The sequence below is a fragment of the Agelaius tricolor genome, unplaced genomic scaffold, assembly GCF_023055355.1.
Source record: "Agelaius tricolor isolate 1412-34295 unplaced genomic scaffold, bAgeTri1.0.p SCAF_2, whole genome shotgun sequence".
NCBI lineage: Eukaryota > Metazoa > Chordata > Aves > Passeriformes > Icteridae > Agelaius > Agelaius tricolor.
Genome location: NW_027269262.1, coordinates 1545757 through 1566198, shown reverse-complemented (window position 1 = coordinate 1566198; position 20442 = coordinate 1545757). Strand labels below are relative to the sequence as shown.

At 43.8% G+C, this 20442-nt stretch overlaps 1 protein-coding gene across 2 annotated transcripts in view; it reads right to left on the bottom strand.

Annotated features, from left to right (window-relative positions):
• The window catches only part of SLC66A2 (solute carrier family 66 member 2), a 66741-nt gene extending 56553 nt beyond the window's left edge, over window positions 1–10188 (bottom strand). For both annotated transcript variants that reach the window (XM_071450593.1, XM_071450601.1), the window contains exons 1-3: window positions 10048–10188; window positions 9334–9690; window positions 350–483 (exon numbers count right to left, since the gene is read on the bottom strand). In XM_071450593.1, the coding sequence (XP_071306694.1) occupies window positions 350–483; window positions 9334–9536 (337 nt within the window). In that variant the 5' untranslated portion in view covers window positions 9537–9690; window positions 10048–10188. The remainder of the gene's footprint in view (window positions 1–349; window positions 484–9333; window positions 9691–10047) is intronic.
• Between the last annotated feature and the right edge of the window lie 10254 nt (window positions 10189–20442).

The following is a 20442-nucleotide window of genomic DNA, read 5'->3' as shown; positions in this document are numbered from 1 at the left end:
TAGATAACAGCATAAGATCATAACTAAGGACTTGGTAAAAAGTACAGCTGAAGAAAACAGCTTCTTACTCCAGCCAATCCAGGCTAGCACAGTAACATAACAACTAGCTCTATATTCAGAATGTGGTGTGAAATATTAGGGAGAACTCTGATTTCTGACTGAACCAAAACCTGTCTGAAATAAAATTTCAGCTGTACACTTTTACCTGGAAAATAAGCAGTTTAAAAAAAAAGTTCATAAAGTGCTACAGTGGGGAGACTGGACTGCAACACAGAACTTTGTACTGAAAGTAGAGCACACCATATTTTCAGAGATATTTATCCTAAAAAAGCCAATTCCCATCACTGACCTGCAAAAGAGCGGCGTTTCACGTTCAGCTCATTGGACACACGAATTTCAGTGCACAGTTTCAGCATCAGTAACATTGTAATGATCATGATAATGCTCTGCCACAAAAGAGGGGATTCAAAACGCCTTCCAAACCTAAAAAAGGAAGAGAAAGTATGTAAAACATCTAAACACCTGCAAAAAGAAATGCTAACAGTGAGAGGTATGGAAGGCTCAGGAAGTCAGAGTCACCAGACAGACCTAGTTGCCCATACAGAAGCTCAGAGCAGAAGTATCTGAGAACCTTATTTCAACATCCCAGTGGACTGATCCTAGAGATGCTGGAGAGAAGCTTAAGGCTTTGCTTCAAAAGCCAACAGCAAACCTATTGTTTTGAAAGGAGGATCACATTCATTAAGCAGTAAGTCAGTACAGAGACCAGAGAGTTATGCCACATTAACACCAGTTATGTGTGCTCTCCACACATACACTCCAAAGATTTCACATGGAATTCTGTGCAAAACTTCCCTTTGTCAATCTTCCATTTTTAAGTTAAGTCATAAAAACAACAGCACTTGCCCTATAAAGAAATAAATACCCATAGCCCTGTCTAGACATGTGAATGGAAAAGCCAGGTCTGCAGAACACACCAACTACTTAATAAATTTCTGCCTTATTTGAACCAAGACTGGGGGAAGTAAGGAAGTACAGATGACATGAACTTGGATTGTAGCCAGTCCTGACTGAAGAGCTTACTCTTAAGTGATTGCACAAGATTCTGCTGTAGGAAAAGGAGAATCCTTCAGTGGAGATCAGTAATACTCTTCCAACATCACCTGATGAAAGCTCAGCAATCCCCACCACACACTCAGTAAGTGCATAAGGGGTTAAGAGTGGAAGCATATTGCATTTACAACAGGAAGGTGACACACACAGCACAGTGAGCTGCTTCTCTGTGCTCAGTTCTGCCAGGTTTTATGCCTTGAAGACAGAGATGCTGAGGAAGTGATTTGGTCAGAACATATTGCTGTGCTCCCCAGCTCCCTCACCTGCACCATGAGGCACACAGGCTTCCTAAATTTCCTAACAGCACAGTTACTAAGGTCAATCTTCTGCCACATCATGCTGACCAAGTCCTAAGCCTCACAGGCATGGCAATTATTGCCCTCTTCTTGACAGTTCCTATTTTACAGTACCCTGGCAAAATGTAATTTGTTTTGCTTGGGCTACTTTTATGGCCAAGCTCCATATAGTAAAAACCAGCTAGGTTCACCATCGTGCTGTCTCACACTACTATGCTTCCACTGCAGCCATTTCACTAGAGAGATTTTTTGTTATGAGTCTACTAACAAGGAACAGGACAGAGACTGCAAAGTCCTTGACTAGCTTCCTTGGAAATCGTGTGCAGAAGAGCCAAGCAGCCCACATCAGTGAAAAGAGCCAAGTATTTCCTGCCTAGTGGCATACAGCTGAGGAAAAGTATAGCTCCTTGAGACTCCACGCTACTGCCAGAGGGCCCACCAGTTACTACTGCAGGAATAGCAGCTCTGTGACCTTCAGCCCCCCACTTCTAACCTCAATGGAGCCTTTACTGTAACAAATTTGGAGGACGCTATGAGGAAGGAAATAAAGAACACAGCTGATAAGCATAATCATAGGCAGTGTGTGCTTTGAATAAGGCTTTCATTGCACTAGTTCAAAACGCAGGGGAAAAGAATAAAAGTTTGGCCTAGCCTATGCTCCAGGCTCACGATTCCGGATCTCCTTCAGCCTGTGTTGCTGACCAAGTGCCAAAGTTCCCCTCATCTACTGGAATTCAATACTATAATATTTGTCTCTTACTCAGGGATGAGAAAAACTGGGAAAGACTTACTGACAATTACAAAGCAGTTAACTATAAACCACTTTACATTAGATTTAGAAAAACCATCTTCAATACAAATGTATTTGCATGTATAAGAGGGGCTGAGCTAGCAGCACAAGTTAGAAGCTATTATGACAGTAAATCCAGCCACAGGTCACTGCAAGGCTAGCTTCTCCCTGCTGATGAGATTATCAGTCATTCACTAATGGTTGCCTCACAAAAGTACTGCCTGCAGTACAAATACCCACTCACTACAAACACAAATAAACATAGCCACCTGCTTGGCTGATCACAACAATTTGTCATGACGTTCAAGTATTGCTACAGACTCTCTCCCCCTAAACACTAGGTGGGAAAAAAAGTAAAACAAAACTCACAAGAGAGTTAAAATGGAAATTTAAAAATTCTTATGGGAACTTCAAACAATGCAAAGCACCTGTAGGGTTTTTCACAACCATCCAGTAAAAGACAACAAAGGTTATACAACAAAACATACTCATGTGAAATATATCTCCCCAAACACCAAACCCCAGAATAAGTCTTGCAGGCAACACAACCAGCTAAACTAGATCACATATACAGGAAAACAAACAAGCTGCTATGGAGACCAACAGGCAGGGCAAACTACACCACACGGATTACACCCTACTACCTGGGCAGCAAGACTGAAAGGAATACCACTGTCAAGGACCACTCCTGGGTTCTTGAAGCTGTAGAAGTAAAGCCGGAACACTCATTTTGCTCAGGATCATGAACACAAACACTACTCCAAGCTACCTACTCTACTTTGCATTAATATCAGGGCCTGCCAAAGCAACACTAATCCAGTTTAAGATTCCTCAGGCCAGCTTGAGCCAGGAGCACTGTGGGATGTAAACTCTGCAGGGAGAGAATGCCATTCCATGCTGTTTCCTTTCTGCCTCACAGACGTTATTCCTGTCTCTGTGTAAGCAGGAGCCAGGAGAGGAAGCACATTAAGGCAATTAAAGCACCTTATGAGAGAAAGGTGCTAGTGCTTAGGATACTAGAACAGCCTTGCAGAAAAGATCAGCTTTCAAGTCCTGGGGGTGAGGGGTCACCACCACTATTCTGCATTTTCATCCCATAACTACAGTGTTGTATAACGAAGTGAACAGTGACACTTGAAGTATTCAAGGAACTCAGAGTTCATATGTCAGACTACAAAGAGACAAAGAGCTTTTCCACTGTTTACTTCATTTGTAAAAACAAAAGAACCCTTTATTTCCTGTACTAGTCAAATAAACAAATAAAGAGGAGGGAGTGGCTTACATGTTATTAGTTATGTTATTAGAGTTTCCACAGCCTTCAAATGACTAATGCACGTTCAAGGTGATGAAGACAAGAGAAGTGCACGTTCAAGCCAGAGCAGAGACTAACTAGTTATTGAGAAAACTACGTAATTCCATTGGTACAATTCAATTCTGCAATAATCCTGCTATTCCAGTCCTGGGCCTACTCGAAACAGCAAATGCCAATTGAGAAAAGGAAGCCTAAGCTAGACCAAACATAAAAGGTTTGCTTATCGCTTTTCCTAAGACATCTTTGAAAAGAAACTGACTGCTTTTGGTGCAGCCAGATCACTCTATTTCCTCCTACACTCCTGGAGTTCCAGCTTTCATCTGCTGTCTGTTTTTCAGCTCTTTGGGAAGTTACAGATTCTAGGCAACATGGGAAGCACACAGGATACACCACACACTACCAGGATCACAACAGATAGCCTAGGGTAGCAGCACAGCAGCTGTCCTGAAAGACATCCCACATCATTACCGAATTTATTCCGTAGGATTTAAGCAGGAAGAAGAAACAAACTAGTTTTGCACCGGGATCTTTTGATACAAGACATGTAAACTTCCAAGACTTAACGCATCATCCCAAATGAAGCTCCTCACTTGTGCATACAACATTCCACTTGACTTTCTGCACAAAAAAGGTAGCTGCATCTTATCCCTGCTCTGTGGCACTTACACAAAGGAGGAGGAATTGCATAACACTTTTAGTCTCAATATCTGAGCAAGATTCCACCAGCAGGCCATACGTAAGGCAATCTTTCAAAGTCGTAGTCATTCTATCAGCTTGATTCATAGCATCATCCCACATGCCACACATGGTAAAAACTGTTGAGATCCATTTTAGTAACAGAAGCCTTAAAAGCACAAGTTTCTCTTTCTCGCAGAAAGTCCTTCAGACTTCACTGCTTTGCGTTCCAAAGCCAGAGCAACACAAGACAGAAGGGACCTGGTCCACAGGTAGCACTGTAGATGTTACAGCACAATAAATACCTAGGAGTCTACCCCTGACAAGAGCCAGTTCATCATTTCTCTATAAATTACCTCCAGCTCCATACCTGAGTCTCTAATTATTCCATTGATTCCAGCACAGAGAGCTCTGAGCTCTATTGATATTGCTGTTTTAAAAAGACCTTTTGTTTCAGGTCAACTGATGTGCAATGGGTAGAGGGTTACCTTTGATCAAAATAACACAGTCCATAGTCTCCATCCTGTCCCTGGCTGCCAGAACTTGTTCCCACGGTTTGCCTTACAGCAACTATTTTGTGAGAACAACTCCAAAACTGGATGGTTTTATTTTCTTGTTTTTGGATTTCTGTGGCACTGCTGTGTGAGTTTTAGGACAGTGTCTCTTGAAATTGCAGCTCAAAACCTTTGGAAAGAACATTGTCTTCTTGGAAAATATACAAACCCCATTATATACTGACATTCATTTTACAAAATGTAAAACTGAAAAAAAAAAATCCAAAAAAGAGTCCTGGGGATAGCAGGCAACATAAGTACTTTTGGCTGCACTTAGTCAAGATATATATAAAAATGTCTATGCTGATTTCTAAGAAATCTATGGTTCCTTTTCCTCTAGTTATTTATTCTCATTTTAATATTAGAAGAAACTGCAATTTATCTCTTTATAAGCTCTGTTTCAAAAAAAAAAGGGTGAAGAGAGGGAGGGGGTAGAGAGGGAGAGGGAGAACTCACAAGTAAGTTTTTCTGCATCCTCCACCCCCTACTGATTACACAACTCTCACCCGCCTTCTTATTGCTGTTCTCCATCATGACAATGCAAAGCTACTCAGCTGGCAGCCACACAAACCCAGAAGATGTGTGTGCCTTGGTCTAGTGCCACAGGGAACTCTGGCACTAGAGCACTAGAACTCTGGAGCCATCCCACTAGTTCCAAACAGCCTGGGACAGCTTAAATAGATAATTAATCACCTCAGAGCTCAGGTATCCCTTGAGCAAGAACACAGAGCTAACTCAAGAATGTATAATAAAACATAAGGCACAAGCTATCAAAAATGGTAATGAAGAGTTTAATTAAAAATGTAGAGGGAAGAAAATTGCTATCAGGTTGGTTTTTTTTTTGAGCAGGCCATACACTTTCATATGCACCAGAATTACAAAGTCCTGGAGTTCTGCACTGTCTCTTGTTGTCTATCCACAGTGCAAACTTTCCCCAAGTTGACCAGTCCAGAGAAACAATGACCTGTGGGGCTGGAGAAGACAGACAGGAGAAGCAGTACTGACAATGGCAGGACAAAACAAAGGGGCAGCTGATGCAGCCATAAATCATATCCAGCAGCTATACTGGCACCCCAAAATAAATATTGCTTTGATGTGTTAGATAAAATTGTAACAATAGATTACTACTAAAAATAATGTTAAATTGGTATAAAATCTACTACAGCACAAAATCTGCTCTTCACACTGGTAAACAGAGACTCCCTTGCATGATGTTATAAACGGTCTACCTTTCCATTTTTTTTTTAAGAATCCTCTTTAAAAGGGCAAAAGACTTAAACATAACCAAACTTCTAGTTTCTTTTTCCTAAACAAAAGCCATGCATGCATAAATAAAGTGAAGTAGAATCACGCCCATTGCTATCCATACCCTGTCTTCATTCTTCCAGACCAATCCTTTCACACAAAGTTCTGGCACGTTGCTGGAACACAGCAAGGCCAAACACACATAACTGAAAGCAGAAACAGCTCCTTAAAGATGAAATTTTGAGACACTGTGTGAAAGAGAAGCATGAAAAATGGATACTGTGCTATTGTCATCACTAGCAAACTAAAAGTTCTTTGGGAACACCTTGAAATTAGGTGATTAGATGTAAGAATGACAAGGAAGAGAGGCCTGCACTGAGTCCTCTTGACTTCAAAAGATGGCTTACCACTAAAGACAGTCTAATCAGAGAAACAGAATTGGTGAGAACAGGTAACTGGAAACAGGATTGTTATCCTTGATCTCAGTAGTACTTTGTTCATTGGCTACTGTCACAGTGCAATTCACCAGCTGAAACTCTATTGACACATAAAACATGCCAAGAAGATTAGGAAGCAAATACTCTATTTGGAGGGGAGATGAAAGGTCAAACTTAAACCACAACAAAACCAGGCATTAAACCAAAAAAGGATAACCTCTGAATTAACCAAGTACAGTTACAGGAACCTGTGGAATCCATCATTCCACAAAGAGAATGTGTGGGAATTGTTCCCATAGCTGAGAAGAAGGAAGAGTAATAAAGCCATAAGGGAAAGGTGGGAGGACTGGGTCTGTTATGAGTAACACAAATACAGAAACACCAGCACTACCCAAGAGCAAATATACAGAGGCATAAAAGGTATAACAGGCAGGAACAGTCTGTCCTTGTGAGCCACAAATTCAATACATGAAATTTCAGGGAAAACCTGGAAGTAACAACAGACACAAATGATAGAAGTGTCTTTGACGTTAAAAACAAAACAAACAAGCAAAATAACAATAAAAACATCAGCCATTCTCAGAAAAAATTAAGTCCTGAAAAGCAACACTATTAAAACTTGAAAGTTTTTAAGGCCTAACAATTTAAGTACTTATTTTTGGATCAGGGAGGAGAGGAAGTCCAGAAAAAATTACTCTGGCTCAAACCACGTGCTTAATAATCACAGGTAATGAATTGAAACCAAATGAAATCAGAAGCTTTATGGCAGTAGAGTTTTCAGAAGAGAGACTTGGATTAATACTGGGTTTGCTAAAGGGAAGGAGACATCAAGTGGTACTTGGGGAAATAGATTATACACAGTACAAAATTACTTGTAGGAACAATTCTGTCCTGGCACCAGAATGGATTAAATTATTTAATAAATTTAAAACAAAATAAATAAAAACTTTCTAATTTCCTCCAAGAAATATTACATATACAATTAAAATCATTCTTCCATTTATGTAATTATTGAGAGCACTGTGTCACAGATAATGCATCGGCCATAAGTGACATTAACCAAATAATGCAAAAATTGAATTGCCAATGGGTGCATTTTCAGTGTTCACAGGAATCACAGGCTCTTGCTCTGTGATCTTCCTTTAATCATCCAGATACCCAAGGATAACATCCACCCTCAATGCCGTTTTCATGACTTACTGGTGCTTATAATTAACTACCAGGGATGCCTAATTTTTTAGGCAGACAAGCAAAATATTCTCTCCTGTGAAGACTGAATTATTATGCAAGTACTCTTTTGTCTTTTAGTTCAGCAGAACTAGAGAGAGACAATTCATTGCAAGTACAGACAGAAAGGTTTCTGCAGGCTCCTGTGTGAAGCCATTCCATGCTAAGCTCCAAGGTGACCAGAAGTTACACAGTGCTTATACATGTCAGGGAGTGATACTATCATGTGGCTCAACTATTCATACATACTCCTACCAATATAACTGCATTCTCTCTTTTGAGGTATTGACAAATCTTTCAATATTGATATAAATTATAACTTTTCACTACTTGCAGTATTTATACTTTCACACATCTCTTAACTAGATGTACTTAAAATCAATTTAAATTAAAGATCTTTCAGTTTTTCCATAGTCTGAGTCTCACTAAACAGATTCACTCACCTGAGTTACCTAGAAACTGCCAGCATCTCCATTCAGGTGTAAGCCATTTCTATATTTTGACTGTTTCCAGTACAACCAAAAATTAAGACTATTTCTCTTTCTAACACTGTCAGCTCAAGCTCTTTGCTTCTCCTCCTCCTGCCAGTTCCTCTGCTTCCCTCCTGCTCTCTGCTTTCTCCATATACTTCTCCCCAGGAAAACACAGTTCCAACGCAACAAGTAGCTCTGTTCCAGCGATGACTCCTCTGTTTGACTGCCAGCTTGTGGTGCCAAGAAAGGGTGTCCTGCTTTCCACTCCAGCACAGCACTTACATGTTGCATTTTGCTGTAGCAGAACCCAGGAAGCCATTATACAGAGTCAGAAGAGGTTTCTTTAAAAAGAAACTGAAAACCAACAAACGGATGCAGCCTTGTTACCTATCAGTTCTTTATGGATTAAAAAGCACTACTTTGTAGTCAAAACAGAATCATAGAAAAACTGTCCTTAGTTGCAGTAACTGCCCAGACCATTTCATGTTTGGTTTCCCAAGTACATTCTCAGTGGTGTAGCACCTGTATAATCAGAAATAATGAGCAAGATATTTATAACATTGATTCACAGAAATCACACCGTAATAACATTTTCTTTGTCCGGCAGCACAACACTAAAATATGGAAACAAACTTGCTCTTAAGTATTGAAACTGGTGTTGAAAGCAAAAGAAATTTGCTTTTGAAAGGCAGCACACCTTTTCCTTGCTTATCCATGAAAGAAAATTTTCATCTGTAGTTGTGCATGAAGATCTACAAGTGAATCCCCTCTGAAGCCAGCTAGCATCCTGGGAAAATGCAAGAATATATGGCAAGTGTTCCAGTGACGCTAATGCCAACTAGACACTCAAGTAAGTGTGTGATACCGAGGCTTTCACGCTGAAAATGGATATAGTGAATATGAGAAATGCAAAATACAGTCGGCAAGAAAAAAGACCTGACTTAGCATAAACCTCTTTACCAACAAGTTAAAAAGTTTCCTCTTGGAAATCAGAGTGCTGATAATCAGATCTGGCAAGGGAAACAAACCATGCTCCCCAGCCCAGTTCATTCGACTTAATAGACACACACTGATGGAAAGACAGCATTTAGATCTTCAAGAGAAGGAAAAACGCCTGTAAAACTTTATTTTTTCAAACATTCCAATCGAAGCTTTACACCTGGCAAACAATCAGGAACCTTCAGAACTGAGCAGAAACACAGCCAACTTACCAAAAAAGTATGCGCAGAATGTTTGCGACCAGCAACACCAGGCAGACGTAGGTGGAGAAGCCCTCCGCGTTCTGGGTGCGCCGAATGTCCCGGTACTGGGGGATGTAGGGCACAACGCCGCCGAACACCATGGCCCCCGCGGCGCCCCAGGACACCAGCTGCTGCATGGGCACCAGCAGCCACTCCAGGCCGCCCGGCTCCATGCCGGGGGCGCGCGGGGAGGCGCTCAGGCTGAGGGATGCCCTCAGGCCGAGGGTGCCCCGTCGCAGCTCTCCGGCTGGGGCTGGCTCTAGCCACGGGCGGGCTCCTGCCCGGGATGCGGCACCATGACTGCGCCCTCTCCCGCGGGGCCCGGACCTGGGGAAAGACATGGGGCGTGAGCCTGGCTCTGCCGAGGGCGGCTCCGGCCACTGCCAGCCGGGCGCTGGCGAGCCCAGACCACCGCCCTGCCGCGGGCGGGTCGGGGCCGCCCCCGCTACAGTCTCAGCCCCGACCCCAACCCCAGCCCGGCGCTCCACAGGGGAAGCCCAGCCCCGGCACGGCAGTCGCGCCGCTCCATCGCTGAGAGCGGCCGGGCAGGGCGCGGACACGCGGCTCCACCGCCACTCCCGCCCGGCCCCCGGGTCGTGTCTCCGAGGGGGCTCCTCCGCCTCCCTCGCCCACCCGCGCTCTCCCCGCCCCGCGGGCAGGCACAGCCGGCCACCCGCCCCGCACCTGCTCTCCAAGCTCCGGCCACCGCCGCCTCCATCCCCCGACGCCGCTCCGCGGGCGGGCGGGCAGCGGCGGCCGGGGCGGCCCGTGACGCACCGGGAGCGGCCCCGCCTCCGCCAATGAGCGCCGGGGCCGCCCCTTCCTCCGGCGGGGAGCGGCGGCACCGGGCCTGGGCCCTCCTCCCCTGCCCCCGCGGTACCGGGATACGGCGGGCAGCACCGGCGTACCGTGGGAGGCTGGCGCCGGAGGGGGCTCGGCTCCCCCGGGCCCACCTGGGCGCCTTCTCCTCATCGGGCTGCGCTGAGCCACCGCCCCGGGTCCTGCTCCCCAGGAGTTACGGAAAATTCCATCGTGCCTCGTGGACAAGGGGGAATGGCTTTAAACTGAAAGGGAGTAGATTTAGATTAGATGCTAGGAAGAAAGTCTTTACTTTGAGGGTGGTGAGGCACTGGAACAGGCTGCTCAGAGAAGCTGTGGCTGTTCCATCCCTGCGAATGTTCCAGGCCAGGCTGGATTGGGGCTCTGAGCAACGGGGCCTAATGAAAGGTGTTCATGGCAGCGAGATTGGAACTAGATGGTCTTTAAGGTCCCCTCCAACCCAAACCATTCTATGATTCTGTGATTTCTGTGGCTCCCTGAATTGCAGTGGCTGGGGAGGGAAAGTGTGCAACTTCTACCCAAATTAGGGCAGATCCAAAGTAACCAGGGAGCCTCTACTGCTGCTTGCACTGGGCCAGGAGAGGACAAGTGCTGCATACAGGTGTTGTGTGGAGAATGACAGCATGCACAGTGCATACACCTCCTTCAGCCACACTTAAAAGGATGGATCATCACCATGCGTCCAAGTGGCTGCAGAGCTCTCCTCAAAGCTTGTTCCTTGGGCTCCCCATAATACTACCCCAAACATGCTTTCTTCTACCTTGTTAGTAGCAGGAAGGCTGCTCATGCTCTGCTGCTCATCCAACAGGTAGGAAATGAGATGGGTTTTCCTGCATCTGAGTGATGTATGATTTTGTGTCCTAGAGCAGCAACTGCAAAAGTTGTTTGGGGGTTTTTTTTGTGACTTTTAAAGGGGAAAAGGAGCTGAATTAAAAATAGAAATGTCTTTTTCAGGATTTCAGAAGCCTTTTGTTTACTTCCTGCATAGCAGCACCTTGCTCAACTGCAAGCATTTCTTCCGCTGGGCAATTCCTGCAGCATATGCGCAGCACATGAACCTGCACATTACCACAGAATGTATTTATCAAAGACATTCTTGGAGTACTATCACACAAATATCCAAAACAGCCTCCTATGTAGATCAGGTGACCAGTGACAACATTGAGACTTAGCTTTCCTACAAGGAAGTAGCACCTCTGCTACTTGAACAAAGCTCTATTCCATTACACAGAATTGATAGTTTGATTGCTAAAGTTAAAAATACATAGCAGATGTTCTGAACTCTGATTTTTTGATGGGGATCCTGAAGTTCCTGATGTCATCGCATCTGACTCATGCAGAGAGACTATAACAATCAAGTTATGTATAAACTGCATTATTTAAAAAGTTTTATTGTTTAATGGCTCATATTTCATGTATCACTTGCACATTATCATCAGGCACTTATGCCAACTTCTTTACATGCTTTCCTTGGAGCCCTTAGCACATTATTTTTCCTTAAGCACAATGGCCTAAACAAACTTTCAAGTTGAAAGTAGGAGTAGCCCAGATTAGAAAGCCAATCTTTATTCATGTAAATACAAGTACTTTGAGAAATCATGAAGAAGTTGTCTTGAGAAAACAGGTATTTTGAAGTAATGGTTACCTAAGTAGAAGAAACTACCCAAGCTGCCACCAGATCTCCAGGTTAGCTTCCAGAATTATTCCAGGATGCTCTTAAGTCTATTCAATAACAAATTGTGCACAATATGCAGATTCTAAAATACTCAACTGGAAACAGACAACTGCCTAAACTTAGGTTGTTTTCCCTTACTTGAAAGTGTACGGGTAAAAACTGTGAATTACAGCACGTTGCTGTGTGAACACAATTCAGTTCCGGTCACTAAAATCATCCCAGTTGTTCAGGAGTTAATCCACTGACCAGTGACACCAGACACTGAGTAGGAATGACAGGCTGGCTGAACTCCTCAGGCTGAACAGCTGCCAGCATTCAGGAAGGGACCCTTCAGGTCTCAGTATATCTAAAAAGCCAGCCTCGGGTTTTTTTTGTAGTGGTGCCATCCTGAGGTGCTTGCTGCTGCCAGCGTAGCATCCTGCCTGGCAAAGGAGCACCCAACCACAGCAAACCCAGCAAGACTCCAGGAGGAGAGTGTGCTGGAAGACATAAACCTGAGGTGATAACAGGTGATTGGAGAGAGTCTTGCATCATCAAGGAAAAGTTCCACAACCTGCAGGTCTGAGTGCAGTCACACAAGAATGAGCTTTGAGAGGCTTCATATGAAAGCAGATTTCTTTCTTTGGGAGACAAGAACTGAGAGGGAGCTCAGAAGGACCACCCTCTTGATGTAAAAGCAGAGCTTACCCTAGAAACAGTACTGCTTCACTGCCAGACAGCAATCCTCTCTTTCAAGTGAGGAGAAAAAGAACAGGTGTATTTATTTTTTCACACAGAATGGCAAAATTCCCCCACTAGGAGAAGAACCCTCTATTTGCTAGAAGTACATTACCCATTCAGAAAACAGAAGCAGACAAAGTTTCACACCAGATCTCTGAAGACCAAATTAATCTTTTTAGGACATCTGCTGTAGGAGAATTGAAATTGATTATGTGAGCAGCTCTAGCCACCTAGTTATGAACTAGCTTCTAGCAGTTAACATTTTGGTAACAATGTAGTCCCCAAACCTCCAAACATCATGAGAACTTTGATTTATTTTAGATTAAGAAATCTGATAAGAAATGTTCCTGTAATATCTTTGGATGTGGCTTAAGCAAGCTGAAAATGGGGAGCAGATATGGGATGTTTTCAAAGGGATTTTAACTTTAATGTTGGTAGAAGTAGTAAAAATTACTATATAAGGTTTAGTTTTTGCAAATAGGTCCACTGACTTTAAAAAAGTAAGTAGAGCCTCATTTCTACACTTGGCTCCATATGGCCTTATTTCTACCAGGACAACACTGGGACCAACAGGACACAGGAATAAACCACCCAATGGACCAGTTCCATGACAAACCTTAGTCATCTATTTGCAGTTTTTTACAGGAGGAGGACAGCTGTTAGTACTTGTTTTTACTGCAGCAGCAAAAATAGCAGATTGCTGCAAGTCTCCCAACCAGTCTGTTGTTCTGTCAATTGATTTTGAAAGATGAGTAATAAAATTATTTTATATTCTACATTAGAGAAATGCTGTTGCACAGAAGCAAGCATATGAAGCCCCTGCAAGACCCTGCTAAAGTGTAGATAAGCTCTAAGTTACTTTTCGAACACATTGCACAGTAAAAGGATAAAGTGAATCCGTATGGTAGCCAAATTTCCTTCAATTATCACATTATATATCTCATTCTACAACTATACCCATGGGGACATAGAAATATTCACTGTACTGTTCATAAAACAAGTAAATGGGTCTTAAGTGTCTTGAAATTGGCCATTCCTACCATAATGTATTATCACTAAATCAGCTGTCCTCCATTTTTTTTATTTTTTTTAAAGCAACCCTGCTGCAGCTGGTGGCAGAAGCTGCCTCCTGGCCCCGCCTGGCACTGGTGAGCCCCTGTTTTGGCAGCTGATGGGCAGAATCAAGCTAGCATTAATAGGAGATACAGTTCTATTTCACATTTTCACCACTCTTCCTTTCTCCTTCTGAGCTGATCTTTGCAAACAGAGCAGTGAATATCAGCATGAGTGGAACACCCACCTTCCTGCAGAGAAACCACCCTCTGCACTTCCAGTGGGGAGCTCTGACACACATGCCCAAGCCTACAAGCCCTTCCCTGGGCAGTAGTCACATGCTTTGCACTGGGGAGCAGGAGCCACGACCATGGAGGTTGATGATTAGACTCCTCTCTGTACTTGGACTGCTACCATCTCCACAGACAAAAGGAGAAAAAGCACTAAAGCAAACATGTCAGAGCAGGAATCAGCCTGACAGCTGGCAGAGATACATGAACCTGTCTTCAAACCATTTCAGCTTTGTAAACAATGGGCAAAGTTCAGAGTGGGGAAATAAACAAATAGCAGTCCTGGTTCAACTTTTTACCTGTGTAGCTGCTTACTCAGATAAGAAGTTGAACCAGGACTGCTTAACCCACAGCCTGCTCTTCTGTCAAACAGGTCCAGCTGGCTGCAATTATTTCTTCCCCACCTGCTCTTGGGATGCCTTTGGTTTGTCCCATGGCATCAAGGTCACCTCAGCAGTTGGCTGCATCAGAGGAGTCCATAGACAGCTCCCAATCCACCTGCATATCCTTGCCCATGTCCAACAATGCACCCAGAAGTTCTCACCTTAACAACCTTCAGGAGCAGGGCTGCTTTCTCTTAAGAAGACATGTAATAGAGGAATGTCTCCACAGATGAGATCTGCACAGTGTGCCATGGGAAAGTACCATGCAGAGTCCATTTATCACTGATCCAATGCATGGTGCTCAACATCAGAAGGGACAGATTCCTCTTTTTATTCCATCTAACTAAAATGGCTATTTTATTAAGCTGGTTTTTGTTGGACCTTTCTTGACATGATGGAGAAAGAGCTCTGTATACCATCTCCCTCTCTCATGCACTTTACTCCTCCCTGGGGCAAAATGCTCACTTAATTACAGGATCAATTATGTTCCACAAGAAGCTGCTGATACTGGGGAGTGAGCTGTGAAAGAAGGAGTGTGGTGGGCTGGTCCTAGGCAGCAGTGAAGCCCACACTGGGGTGAAGCCATGGGAAAAATACCTATGGGTTGACATAAAAGTTTTGTAGTGAATAAAAAAACATAACTAAGTGATGCAAAGTCAACCACTCACCACCTCCCATTAAGAGACTGATGCCCAGCCAGTCTCTGAGCAACAGCTACTTTGGAAGAAACTTCCTGCCCGCAGCCTGCTTTTATTGCTGAGTGTAATGCTGTGGGTCCAGCACGTCCCTCTTATCACCTGGGTCAGCTGTCCTGGCTGCTTCCCTTCTCAGCCTCTTGTGACCCCAGGACAGTGAGAAACAGAGGTGGCCTTGATGCTGTGCAACCAGAGTTCAGTGATGGCTAAAACACTGGTGTGCTTCCAGTGCTGTTCTAGTCACAAACACAGCACCATACAGGCCACTCTGGAAAAAAGCTGAGTCCATCTTAGCCAGAGCCAACTCAGGGCATGAAATGCAGTTGGGGAGATCCTCAAGCTGGCTTTTTGCTGAACAAGTGAGGGTGCAAATGCAGTGTCCAAAGTGTCAGGAGAACTATCCTAGTCTACTCTGACTCATTTTCTCTCCACTGTGGAGTAAATAAGAAGCAGAGAGAGAAAATAAAAATGACAGAGAAACTACAGCTTCATCTGGATTCAAAATACCACCAGATGACCTGGAGTCAGTAGCATTACAGGACCCAAACTGTTTTTTCTCTGTTCTAGGACAAGAACAAAGTGCTCCTGGTGGCATTTACACACTGTAGCACACACCTGGCTTGTTTCTGTTAGATAAGCTCAACATCTCTGGTACACTTAAAAACAGGACAAAACTAAATTTATGCTCTCCTTACCAAGAGCAAAGAGTGCAGAATGGAAAAAAAAGATCCCAAATGTAGAGAGCTTTTTGGATAATTGGTTAGCTGAGAAAAGACATTTCGATGTGATACTGATAGATAAAAATAGGAGAAACAAGCTGAGAACTAAGCAACCAGTGTCCAATCACTGACAAAAGTCACAGTGACCTTCTCTGAAATGGGAAGACAAGAGAGAAAATCGCTTGTCAGAAAATGTAGATATGTTAAGTAGAGAAGCTAGAAGAATGCAAACATAGAAGCAAAACAATTACTAGAAGATAAAAGTAGGTGTAGTTGATCCAAGTGTGCTTTAACCAATAATGAGCTCAGCTTTTGCAATATGTATAAGCTTCATTAACACCAATATAAATATGTGTGAGTTTTCAATAAACTTCGAGATTTACTATTCACGCATATAGTGTGTCGCATTTCTCCCACCGTTCACGACACCCAAAGACCATCTTTATTGCAAGAGTAATACTTGAGTCGAAAATAATTTAGACAAGACAGACACAAACACAGCAGACTGACTTTTCTGAAACCCCAAGGAGCTGCAGTTACAGGTGGTTTTGCTTCTGCTTAATAAAGAACCTACCCCAGAGAGAAAATTAACATCCTAATGTGTCCTCTGAGCCACTCTGGCCAGCCCAAAAAGTGGGAGCAGCCTTGGGGACCCATGCCACTGCACCTCTTCCCCACTTGTGGAAGGCCAAATCCCCAGCGCTCTTCTGCTCAGCCAACCCCTGTGCTACCTATGCTGCCAGTGTCCCTTGGCACCCTCTGGCCCCTCTATGCCCTTGTAATTTCAGCTGCCTTTTGCTAGGCATGCTTGGAATATGCACCCAAATGTCTCCTGCTGGCAAACACCATGTGGAACACTAAATGGAGCTGATGTGGGAGGGCTTCCAACATTACCCAAGCTGCATAAAATACCTGCCATAACTCTTAGCTCCTCTTCTCTTCCACAAATGTCTCACAGAAGAAGCAAGCAGGCCACTGCCAGTCAAGGTTTCAGTCTTAAGAGCATATTTACAAAAGATCAAAAGATCTTTGTTTCAGGTGAGGAGGGCAAGCTTTTTCTCCAAAAAAAAAAAAAGAAAAAAGCCGAAGAATCAGATTACCACACTCTTGGGTTTTTTTTATTACTGTCATTGCTCACTGACCCACACTTTGCCGTGTCCTACACCCAATGTTCTCCAGTGTTATTGTCCATATTTGCCCAAATCAACTCGTATCTTATGCAACCATACTAAGTGCTTTCCATTAATTCAAGGCAAATTTAAACTGCCTGTACCAGGGAGACACTCCAGTTGCCTCCTCTGGGAAAAATTGTGTCTGAAGCTGGAAGGAAACATTAGCATAACTGCAGTTTGGTCACAGGAAGTTTTACCCACAGTTCTTTACACCTTCTGGAAATGCAAAATGGGCATTTTCCAATGAGCCACTCCTTCCTTTGCCCAGCTTCCAGCCGCTTCAGCACAGGCTCTCTTTATCAAATATTTTAGAAAAATGCTCTTTCCATCACACACCACAGCACATGCCATGTTTAATATCTGTGCACAAAATGCGGATTCTGCTCTGGACCACAAGGTCCCTGAAGAGAGCCACACCAGGCTGTGGGATATGAACACGTGAGCTCAGCTGCCTGTCCTTGTGCGGCAGGGGCTGCCCATCCTGCCCTCACAGCAGAGCCTCACCTGTCACACACTGTGTTTGCTTCCAGAAAGCTCTTCTGTGCACGTGTGAGGAGCAAGGCCACGGGGTGGTTGGAACACAGCCCCCAGGTGCAGTGCCAGGCATGCCAGCAGCAGGCCACCAGGCCAGAGAAACAAACCCTGCTCCCTCTCCCACCAGAGACAAACACTTCCAGCTCCCTTCTGCCACCTTTCAGGAGGTGAGCTGAGTGGTGAATACTCCTTCACCCTCACTATCCAAAGACAATGGAACAAGGCTGGAGCAGAAAAAAGCATGGGAAGCAACATCTCTTGATAAAAACGAGAGCAGGCTCCCAGACTAAAGTGAATTCAGCTTTTATTACAAGAAAAAGAAAGGCCGACAGCATGTGGCCCGCGGGCCGAGCAGCAGGAGCGCTCCCGTCGAGGATGCTGCAAGGCCGGCAGCTGGGTCTTCTTTTCAGCAGCGATGTAGCGATGTCCCCGACGCCCCAGATGGAGCGGCACAAATTCAGTGGGTCAGAAGCCCCTTTTTATCCTGTTTTTTGTCCCTTTGGACTGGTTTCTTTTTGGATCCTTCATTTGCATGAAGGTTTATGGCGCTTGATTGGCCCATTACATTGGCCCATTATAATAAGGCTGGCTCGTTTCGCTTGGGGGTGGTGCACTTTACTTAGGTGTATTATGGTACGTTGAGTACCGTATTTCTTATAACTACCCTTTTAACCCCTTTTACAATATAATAACCAAACTAACAGGACATGCTTAACGATCTATCAACTATTTTACAACAGTTTCTAACCTATTTTTAACATCTCTTACCAGCCATGTCCGGGAAACATAGCTGGAGATTTCTGGATCACATGCTGGGCGGGTGACTTCACAGAGCCGTGAATTACACACAGCTCTTCACAGAGCCAAAGGATGCACCACCACCCACCAGACCAGCCTCCAAAGTCACCTTTCTGCTGCTCCTGCATTGATCCCGGTGCAATACGCTTACAACGAAAATTATATCCTGTGTTCTGTTACAGCTATTTAGCAGTACATGATGGCCACAGCATGCACTGAACATCTGATCAAGATTATCCTTAACCCTTTCAGTTTTCTTTTTGTAGATACTTGCAAAAAGGGCTGGCTGAAATATTTCACAATAAGGGGATTTGTGAGCAGCAGTTCCAAAACTTTTATTACTTTTATTAAAGAACACTTTTATAAAAGTTTATACAGAACACTTTTATTAAAGGCAGAGTACCTCCATCAGGGATCAGGTTTCCAACGGCTGGAATTACCCTTTTCTCTTCAAAGATACAGAAACTGAAATTTGAACCATGAGCAAACACCCAGGCTTTTAATATTCACCTCAAATGACTTTGTGTTTCAAAGGAACACCAGCGGTCAGACACCACAGATCCGAATGCCTTTTTCCCCTGCCTGAGGCATTTGCATTTCACTCACCACAGCTTTCCATGCTTTTAAATAACAACTTGTTGGTCTACTGATGTTACCATATGAAAGAAAAGCAATGCCTTCACCAGGAAGTACTCCAGTGGAGCAAGCTTTCAGTGAACTGCATTATGCTGAATCAAAAGATTGGGTAAATGTCAAAGTTTGCTACAAGAACCATCAGCACCATTTGGGATTGCTGCATATAAAGGTGATGACCTAGCAAAGCCAGATGGTTTTTTCTGCACATTGTGTCCCTCTGAATCACTACTGCAAATTGACACAAGAGAAGCTACCTGAGAGGGAAGGACCAAGCAGAGCATGACTCAAAGACCCACTACAACAATTTGTTAGCAAAAATACCATGATTGTGCTGAAAGCACTAACTTGTGCCTAGCCCTTTTCTCTTCAGAGAAAACTTTTAGTATTGACCATGCCTCTGCCAGGAAGAAAAAATAGCAAACCCACAAAATTTGCAGTGCCATTTGCATCCTGCCTTCTGATCTGCTGCCAAACAAGCTGCCATGTTGGCCCAGGAGCACTTGCCTCCTTGTCTCCTTCCAGGACTAAATTCCTGTTTTCTCTCTTACCACACATGTAATATTCAGCTTCTCTTTGAGATGTCCTCTCTGTGGCCTCACCTCCATTCCAAAGCAACCCTGAGCCAGACACGCTTGGACTATGTGAGCAGAGGATTTCTTACCCTTGGTATATAAAATCTTATTTGTCAGCAAAGAGGAGGGAAAGAGGCTTTATGTAACATCCAAAGAGCAAGAGTAATGAATTTCTACAACAAGTTCTTCTATCACACCACACCACAGCCTTTTACAGCATGGCAGTGAACTTGGAGCTTAGGTCTTATAAATGTTTCAACATGGTTTTATGTCCTATCCTGCTACTCTGACTTCTCCTTCCAGCAGTGGAGGGACTGGAATTTCCCTAGGAAAGAGCAAGGGAAACATGCTTTGGATACCATTTCAGTGCACACTGTGAAGAGTTCACACCACAGGTCTGCAACACTGAAATAGGATGGAAGCAGATGGCACCTCAGCCTCGAGGTCATCCTAATTTTATTTTTACTTCATGTTCTTCATACTAAAAAGACATTTAGACTGAAAGTGACTAAAGTCTAAGCTTTTTACTGAAAGAAAGCAGCATAAAGTATATTTTGGAATGGAAAAAGAATTTGTTGTCAAATCTCTTTTGCTCCTTTCTCAAACCTCCTCAGGACCTGTTTTTGTACTCACTGCCAAAATGAACTTGTTATCCTTTTAGTAAATTAAGCATTCTTATTGCATTAAATACTCCTATGGCACTGGTGGTTTACTAGTTATCAGCTAGCCCTTTGCTTTTGAAACAAAACAAAACCCAAGGGTCTTTGCTCAGCTTCCCTTAGCCCACGGGTGCATGGCCAACATGGACTATGCTTTTAAACTATGGCTCATCTTACATCCCCAGATTTCAGACCCTGGAAATGTATGCAACAGCTCAATTCTGAACTTCTAAGCCCTCTGAGAAGGAAGAGACTGGAAGACAGCAGAGTAAAACCAAGCATGCTAGTTCTAAGTAAATCCATTGCTAAGCAAAGTCTATTTGGTCCTGTCAT